At 41.6% G+C, this 9,234-nt stretch overlaps 1 protein-coding gene across 2 annotated transcripts; it reads right to left on the bottom strand.

Moving 5' to 3' along the window:
• Positions 1 to 9,150, bottom strand: FASTKD3 (FAST kinase domains 3). 2 transcript variants are annotated; one of them, XM_058564369.1, is made up of 7 exons: positions 9,095 to 9,150; positions 6,744 to 8,214; positions 6,016 to 6,101; positions 3,468 to 3,642; positions 2,250 to 2,319; positions 1,802 to 1,916; positions 1 to 364 (listed from the first exon to the last, which is right to left on the bottom strand). In XM_058564369.1, exons 2-7 carry the CDS (start codon positions 8,179 to 8,181, stop codon positions 266 to 268), a joined length of 1,983 nt encoding a protein of 660 aa, XP_058420352.1. In that variant the 5' UTR covers positions 8,182 to 8,214; positions 9,095 to 9,150; the 3' UTR covers positions 1 to 265. The 2 variants fall into 2 exon arrangements, with proteins under 2 accessions (XP_058420352.1, XP_058420354.1); XM_058564371.1 differs by lacking the exons at positions 1 to 364; positions 1,802 to 1,916; positions 2,250 to 2,319; positions 9,095 to 9,150 and adding an exon at positions 2,326 to 2,433 and having other exon boundaries at positions 6,744 to 9,078.
• Between the last annotated feature and the right edge of the window lie 84 nt (positions 9,151 to 9,234).

Below are 9,234 nucleotides of genomic sequence, written 5' to 3'. Positions count from 1 at the left end.
TTACTCATTACATTCTTTTATTGTACTTGATCAATTCTGATGTATAAAAATATCTATGATACTATTAAATAAAAATAAAAATTAATTTTAAATTTACCACTGGTAAGTGTACACATGGTATAAGGAACACCAAACACCCTTTCCAGATCCCCCCAGTCCATATGCAAACGGCTAATTCACAAATTATATTCTTTTTCTTATACGGAGTCCCACGAAAACACAAGTTCTTGCACTATCTGAGTGGTGAGGCCAGTATTCCTTCTTGTTACCGACGAACACCAGCATTTTGAGAAAACAGTTTTCTTTGTAAATATTCCACCAACTCAAGTCTTGATTTTAGCATCTCAATCTCGTAATAGGGGATCTGTAAGGGGAGGAAAATAAAGATAGTTATAATCCTCCACAGCCTGAACCACCTTGGTTTTGCGCTCACCTTGTCTGCCTCTTGCCCTCCCCCACGGCGGCCGAGGGCAGAGATCACAGCTCCCGAGGGCAGAGATCACAGCTAACTCACCCTGGATCCCCAGTGCCCACCACAGTGCCCAGCCCGCAATAAATATTTGTTGACTCAGTAAGTGGGATATTTAAATAAGAATCAAACATGATCTCTGTTCTCAATAAGCTTACAAATTAGGTGCCAACTTAAAATACGTAATAAGTACGGAAAGTAAGCAGTAACAGAAAGCAGAACATGCAAAGAAAATTGGTGCTCTAGTATGGACAGGGAGTCAGGATTTTAGATTAGAGTGAAACAAGAACCTGAGGTGGGAGCTGATGAATGACAGGATTTAGATACTCAGAGTGGGAGACAGCAGTCTGGTGGTGGAAGAAGCACAGGCAAACGAAGGAAGGCAAGAGAGAATGGAGGCAGCTTGGTGAAAGAGGAAGAGACCACTCAGCTTGGAGCAGGCCGACTAGGGAGGGTCTGGAATCCTAAGATGTAGAGGACTTTTTAGTTTCTCCCGTAACCAGTAAGGAAACACTGAGGGTTTCTGAGCACACACTGGCATGATTAGTTTTAAGAAAATTAATCTGGGGATATACAACACGGAGTGAAAAAAGTAACCAGACAGGAAAGCAGAGAGCAGACTGGTGACAGCTTAGGGAACTGGGGAAGCTGCATGCACATTCACTGCTGACTCCTCACATAAGACTTTGTCAAGTCATGTATGACGTAAACACAAATAAGGTCTTACACAGTTAAGTGTTGATGAAGATCCTGGTTTTAATAGGTCATCTTGTCCATTTTATTTATTAAGTCAGAGGGAAATTAAAACAGATATTCCAATAATTTTATAATTCTAAAAGCAGGCTGAAGCATAGCTTATAGATAATCCAGGTATGCCCCACTTTTGGAAAACTGAAGGTCTGAAAAGTCTGTATTTCAAAATATAAATCCAGAGATTTAAGCCTAATTAACAAAGTTGGCGTTTTTTTTGGGGGGGGTGGTGAGGAAGGTTAGCCCGGAACTAACATCTGTTGCCAATCCTCTTTTTGCTGAGGAAGATTGGCCCTGAGCTAACATCTGTGCTCATCTTCCTCTATTTCATATGTGGGACACTGCCACAGCACGGCTTGATGAGTGGTGTAGGTCTGTGCCCGGGATCCAAAACTGTGAACCCTGGGCCGCTGAAGTGGAGCACGTGAACTTAACCACTATGCCAGTGGGCTGGCCCCCAAAGTTGGCATTTAAACTTTACTTTTAGTAAGTTTGGTCCACTGGGCTGGCAGACCACTTAGTACCCTGGAAAAAGCATGAATGTGAAACTGCTTTTGGAAAAAAACATAGGTGAAACTGTACCTGAACCACTTGATAGCCAAGCAAGCGCAAGTGTCTTTGTTTAATCGCTTCCTTCCCCAGTAAGTGTTGACTGTTCAAACAAAACCGTTTTGGACCATCAACGCACAGTGCTACCCTGAAAAATGAGAGAGAGAGAAACTTACTTTTTAGAACAATCCAAAATATTTATATATTTTTTAGCTGCCAGAGTTTATTTGGGATTTTGCTATTGCTATGTGCCAGTATTATTTTCAAATGAGTCATTAATATGCTATCCTTTAATCTGTTGAAAAAGCACTCAATTTTATTAATGTTTATAAAATGTTACAAGGAATTTCCAAAAATGGTATGCTGCAAAGTAGTGTTTTAATTTCCAGAATCACGTCTATTTTTTCCACCTTAAGAAAACAACTACTGTTTATTAACTTCAACAAGTTTTGTAACATAAAAACCACACCAGTTTCTTTACCTTTTATGTACATCTTCATCAACTGTAAATGGTAATACAAATCCTTCTTCATCTAATTTAATTTCAACATCTGGTGAGACAAGAAAGGAAAAATTCTTCGTGTGATACCCTCACAAACATTATCTTCCTTCACTCCTCCTTGTTCTGATTTCTTCCACACTGCATTTACCAAGTGGGCTGAAGGCTGCAAAGTAATGACCACACCAGACAATGGTGAGAATTTTAATTTAACCGGCTCTATGCTCAACCAAGTCAGCCTTAAACAAAGAAGGCTCAACTACTTTAAAACAAGTGGGTCCTCAGGTGTCTGGGGTACGACAAGAACCATGCATACCCTCTCTCTCCTTATATTAAGTGGCAGGAACCCTTCAATAAGTCAAGTTAGACAGCTACGCAACTCTGGAGCTCCCAGTGCCTCGGGGTAGGTAGAGCATCCCACACCCTGACAGACACATGGTCCCTGAGCACGGGCAGACTCCGCTTCCTTGGCTCTGAGGTTCTGCCATTCCTTTTGTAAAAGGGGCCCATTAAGTAGGAGAGGAGTGAGATGTGACCACCTGAAGCCTATAAACACTGTCTTCTTTGAGCTGATTTTCTTTTACTCATCGATTAAAAAAATTCTAAGGGCAGAAGGACTTAGACTCTCTGGTCAGCGCTGTCCAACAGCACTGTCTGCGATGATGGAAATCTTTATCCCTGCACTGTCCCATACTGCAGCCACGAGCCACCTGAGCACTTGAAATGTGGCTACTGCTAAAGAGGAACTGAACTTGAAGTTTTAAAATTTTTAATTAATTTAAATGTAAACAGCGGCATGTACTAGAGGCTACTATATTGGACAGCACTGGCCTAGAGCATAAGAGCAGCGAACAATTGCTATGTTCCAGGTATTATTCTGCATTATCTCATTTAGTCCTTAAACCAGTCTTCCAGGTCACTTCTCTTCTTGCTCTCATTTTACAGATAAGAAGCCAGCAGAAAGAGGTTAAATATGCCTCCCAAAACATTCTGCTCCTATGTGGCCACCACGTGGACTCACACCCAGAGTGTCAACTGACAGCCCTCCTGCTCACCCCCGCTCCACTTCGCCTTCAGGGACGGGCCAATTCCATTTCATGTTTCCAGACCTCCGATGGCTACTAAGTCCCGCACAGTCCAAAACAGGACAGCACGCTGAGCTTTAGTACACAAACGACGGCAGAACTCCCCACCACTTACCTATCGTGTAACGATAGGGCGTTAACACTTTTGAAGCAAAATACACCCTTGCTCCTAGGAGATCGATCAGCCCAGTCTTCACAGATTTATAAAGCTGGAAGTCCACAGGGGTCTCCAGGGAGCAGCACGGAGTGAGAAATGACTTCACTTGATATTTAGGAAGAAGTTTTGGACCCTAAAAATCATATGTGCAAACACGAGACAAAAAAATAAGATACAAAACAAAACCAGAGAATAAAATGAAGGTTGCCCAAGTATAAAAGTCTGATATGAGATTACTTTATAGGCAGGTTACTTTCCCAAGACTTAGGACAAATATCTTTCTCAAAATGACAATACAAAATATTCTTGTTATAGTTCAAGTCCAAAAGTTCAAAATATCTTCTAAAGGTGTTGTAAAAGTAGTCAATGGTCACAGAAAGAAAGAAAGGGAGAACAACAATGATAGTATATACAGCTCAAAAACATCTTTGGAACTCGCAGAATTGCTTTAAAAACACTCAACTGAAGTTTTTAATAGTGGAAAACGTGATAAAGGTGACATTTCAATTTAGTAAGAAAAGGATAGCTATGTAATAAATGGTGCTTTAGCAATTGGTTACCCATCTGGAAAAGAACTAAGTTAAAGTTCTAGCACACATCACAGGCTATAATAAATTCCAGGTGGATTAAAGATCTAAATATAGTCAGAAAAACAATATTTAAAAAAATTTATTCTTAAGTGAGATAGGAAACTCAGAAGCCATAAAAGACTGATAGATTTGACTACAGAAAACTTAAAAATTTCTGTATAGCAAAAAGACATCATAAAAAATATTAAATTAAAACCAAAAAAATTAAAAACTACACACTAGGAGGAAATATGTGCAATGTACATAATAGTTATTATCTCGTTTCACAGTGTGTTCTAGGACAAAAAAAAAAATGACCAACAACCCAATAGTATGAGTTAGAGTGTCAGAAGGCAATTCACAGCAAACGTAAACGACCAATCAACATTTGAAAATATGCTCAGCTTCGTTACTGCTCATTAAAATGCAATTTAAACATGTGACACGATACTCTTTTTCACTGAGCAGAATGACAAAATTAAAGAGACTAATAACACTGTAATAGAAGTGGGGGAGCCAAGGCCGCCTCATTCATCACTGGTGAAACGTGACATCTACAACTATTAGGGAAGAAAATCTGTTAGTATCTATTGAAAATTAAGCCAGTAATCCCACTTTCAGGAATATAGTCTCTAGATTAAAAAAACATAAAGGTTCCAGTATGAAAGGATATGCAAAAACACTTATTACAGCATTGTTGATAGAGACAAATGTTGGAAAACACCTGGAAGTCCATCAATGATGGAACTATGGAATAAATATGGTGAAATACCATGCCGTTCTTAAAAAGAATGCATTTGATCTTTTTTTTTTTTTTTGTGAGGAAGATCAGCCCTGAGCTAACATCTGTTGCCAATCCTCCTCTTTTGCTGAGGAAGACTGGCCCTGGGCTAAATATCCATGCCCACCTTCCTCTACTTTATATGGGACGCCACCACAGCATGGCCTGACAAGTGGTGTGTCAGTGCGCACCAGGGATCCGAACCCTGGGCCGCTGCAGTGGAGCGCACGCACACTTAACCGCTATGCCACCGGGCCGGCCCCAGAATGCATTTGATCTTTATGTATTGCCCCCAGAGGAATGTCTTTGTTATAGTGGGCATAAAAGCAAACTGTACTTTGAACAGTCCCACTCCATGAAAAGAGAGAAACTGGATAGTAGTTATGTATTTGTGCACATCTGGACATAGAAACTGCTGTTAATACTGTTCCTTCAGGGAAGGAAGGAACTTGGGCGTACCTATTATTTAGATTTAGCACTGTTTAAGCTGTTTTAAAGGAAACAGTGGTATCTTTCCATTCTTATACCGTACTTCAAAATGAGCTACTCTTAAATTTAAGCTGGTCTTAAATGTGCTCTTGCCTTGGTGCAGGCAAGTAGGGAGGACCAGGCAGGGATGCGCAAGTCTGGAGAGCCATTTCTGATCCCAAACACGGTGCGTGATAATGTTGTAAGAGTGAATCTTTAGAGTACTTGCCTAGAAGCACAAACTCCACCTCCACTAAACTCTATCAGGTAGGAGTGAAATTTCTGAGTTGGCTTAAAAACACACTCAGAAATTATTTAGGACACGTTTAGTCCAGAGATTCACACTTTTACAGCTGACACCTATGGGGAGTGCTAAAACCTTTTAAAACCCTGAGTGAATCTATGAGAACTAAGACACATATGCCTACAGCACTTGACAAAACCTTCCAGGAAATCTTATACAGCAGGAAATGGGTCCCTCAAAGACAAGAAAACAGGAATGGGGTCAACTTACCAAAGAAAAGGCTATCTGATGGCAACTGACTCCCAGTGATGAGAGTTCTGCTTTCTAATGAGGTTACTAAGACAGATCAAAAGCGAAGGAACTTACAAGATTTCTGGGGGGAGGACGGACACAAAAGGACACTGCCCCCACAGGGAAATAAAACAACAGGGCACCTGCTTTTACCTTATAGAAAGGGCATTCTAGGATCGAGGTTAAGAAAAGCTGGGTCAGTTGTGCCAGGCTCAGTCTGTCCAAGTATGATTCATCACCTGAAAGAAAAAGCATCACAGCCATAGTTAAGTTTGAATTTTCGCAGGTGTAATGAGAAAAAAGAACATACAACGTTTATTCACTCTGGAAGTAATGTATGTTAAATGACACTAGGGAAAGAACTTGCTAGAACTCATTATGCCTTCTTGCTTGCCAACGATGAAATTTCATTTTGACTTCCAACAACTCAAGCTCTTAACTACAGAATATAATTAAGTGACAAAATCTGTTAGCAGAATTAGTTATAATTTCCTTTACCTACAGAGATGCAGAAATTTGACATATTTGGGTAGCCTTCAATTAAGATGAAAAGTACTATCCTTTCCCCAGTTGCTCTCCCACAAAGATTCTAACATGGTATTGTGACTATCAACATTGCCGTCACTACACCCCCACAAGAATACTCAGTTTCTCAGCTAGGGCAGCAGTGTTTATGGGAAACTGTCCTCTCTCTATGCAATGTTCTATCATTCTTTAACTCTGTGTTTACAGCAGCATCTGCAACTTCAGATCTCTTCAGATTATTATGGGAGAAAACAAAAGGCAACAGATAGCTCAGTGTAAAAGTTACATATGTGATTTGAAAACATCACAAGGTCAAAGGTTAATTTTTCCATTCTCAGAAGTTTCAATCAACTCACCTTGCAGCTGTTGAAGAAAATAAGGGCTGAATATTTTTGCCATAAAGTTGACCGGATGGCATTCGATAAGCGAACATGAATGGAGAAGTTTCAATAGTGTTTTGGGTGGAAAATAATTGAAATGAGCAAGTACCATATTCTCTAGTTTTCTAAATAAAGCAGAGGCGTTTCGTGGCAAATAATTGAGTTTCCCAAATGGTTCTATTAACTCAGAAATTTGACTAGGTGAAAATTTTTCTGATTGGCAAACAAAAGTTTCTGCCACTGCATCGAGGATGGGTATTGAAAGAATCAGTTTTCGACCACAGTACTCCATAACTTTGCTGACAACCTCAGGATCCAAGGTGAGACACAGTGAGGCCACGTGTTGCTCTAGGGCTTTTGTAAAAAACCTGTCATTGTGCCCAAAGTATATGAAAGCCTCTAAGACTTTTACGAGTTCTTCATTAGTGAAATGAGGGATATGCCTCACAACACATTTACCCAATTTTATAAACAGAGGAAGTGCCTGAGTTTGATCAAGAACCACTAGGGCAGTGAGCATTTGGCTTATCAATGTAGGACTCAGGTTGGAAACTATTGACAGAGAAAAGTTGTTTATCTTATTTAGAAACGTCTGGTGTTGGTCCACTTTTTCAGGACATGCCTGCAGTATTCTATAAAGGGCCACAATACCCCCGGGGGTAAATTTTTCCAATTTTTCACCTTGCAGTTGACATATAACCAGTTCTAGTGCTGCACAACCTGGACCTTGCAGTTTAATGAGACTTTCCCCCAGAACACAAAGACTGTGAACTTCTAGGTCACCCCTTTGGAGACGACGCTGGCATTCTGCCAGCAGGTTCAGTAACAGGCTACTTTGGGAATCCACATACAACAGAGTCAGGGCCTGCAAAGCAGTCACCAAACCAGTGTTTGACAGATTTGAAGGTTCCTGTTCAAACTGAATGCATAAAGCTTGAAAGACACTATTCTCTAGTATTTCTTTTGGCAGCCTTTGATCGCCATCTTTTCTTTCCACTTCACAAATCCGTTTCAAGGCTCCTGCTGCCATCGTATCAGGCAAAGTTTGCAGTGTGCTTATAAAATGTAACAGTTCTTCTGATGAGGTGAAGTTGTTTAGTCTCCTGTAAAATATCTGTTCATCCACGTTTTTAAGATTTTGTTCAAGCCTGTCCCAATCATGTACTTGAGAGAACACCGGCTCACCAGCTGAATGAAGGTCATTTCCATTTTCTGAATGGAACTTTTTACAACAGGCGTGATGGAACCTGACCCTGAAAGGCTCAGGTTGTAAGGAACAGAACCATGGACACAGATGCTCCCTGACGACCTTGTGAACATGATTTACAGGTTGATTTTTCAGAGCAGCCAGAGCTCCATGTATCCGAAAATCAGATAAATGACAAAGGTTCCTGCGCAAGGTAATTAAAGCCATGCCATCAGATTCTCGATTCCTCTTGATTTGTAACTAAAGAATAAAAAACATGGTCAAATATATTGAGAACATGACTCACTCAACAACATGAATCCTTATGAAACTAAGGATGAGTACCTAAACGAAGTGATTCATAAATATTTCCCACTAAAACATAAGCACCAGAAGAGCAGAGTCTGCCTCCTGGAGCTCAGAAACGGGGCCGGCATCTAACAATCATCATCAATATCATTTGTTAAGCAGTGTTGTGCTTTACCATTTACTAACTTAATTAATGCTCCCAACGATACAATGAATTAAATACTCATATGGTCATTTTAAAGAAGAAGAAATTGAAGCACAAAGAAGTTATTTTGTCCAGTTTACACAGCTAGTAAGTGGCAGGGCTGGGATTCAATCTCAGGCAGTCTAGATCCTAAACACGCCTTCTATTGTTGGTTAATGGAAGGAATTGTGTTTGGTTAAATATACTCAAAAAGGGCAAAGGGTAAAGTGGCCAAAATTCGTACAGGTCGACGCAAAGTAAGAGTAAAAAGCGCGCTTCAAGGGCTCTGAGATGTAGGTTTCCCCGGGGAGTTAGAGTGTGGCCAGGATTGAGGAAGAAACACTTTCAGTTTTGTAAACGCAAAAAAGAAGTAGGATCTTAAAAAAGTAAAACGAGGCGGGTCAATGAAGGGGGAAGGGCGGTGGCCGCTCCAGACCCAACACCTTGCTTGGAATCCGCAGCATGAAGGCAGGACAGAGCGGACGGGGCGCCCCGGGGACCGCGACCTCCACGGAATGAAAGACCCGCACGGGCCCGGGGCTCAAGCACCCCGCGGACGGGCCAGAGCAGCACGGGAGCCTCAGCGACGCCGCGGGACCATGCATCCCAGGCTACGACAACCAAGCCCAAGCCCGCGTGGACACCTACCGAGCTTAGCCCGCCGGAGCTCCAAGCAACCGCGGAGGCAACGGAGCCTCGTGGGCCTCCGTACGCGCACACCGCGGCGGGGCCGAGGAGCCCAGCGCATGCGCAGGGATGGGAGGCCACCCCCCCCCCCCCCACGGCCG

This window comes from Diceros bicornis, chromosome 20 (assembly GCF_020826845.1).
Source record: "Diceros bicornis minor isolate mBicDic1 chromosome 20, mDicBic1.mat.cur, whole genome shotgun sequence".
NCBI lineage: Eukaryota > Metazoa > Chordata > Mammalia > Perissodactyla > Rhinocerotidae > Diceros > Diceros bicornis.
This window is presented reverse-complemented; position numbering and strand designations above follow the sequence as displayed.

Bases quoted from the DNA above. Each gene is read 5' to 3' on its own strand.
- FASTKD3 (XM_058564369.1), bottom strand. From the start codon at position 8,181: ATGGCTTTAATTACCTTGCGCAGGAACCTTTGTCATTTATCTGATTTT. The intron at 2,320-3,467 runs GTAAGTGGTGGG...TTGTCTCACCAG, and splicing joins GCCCTATCGTTACACGATAG to ATGTTGAAATTAAATTAGAT. The intron at 1,917-2,249 runs GTAAAGAAACTG...CTCATTTTTCAG, and splicing joins GATGAAGATGTACATAAAAG to GGTAGCACTGTGCGTTGATG.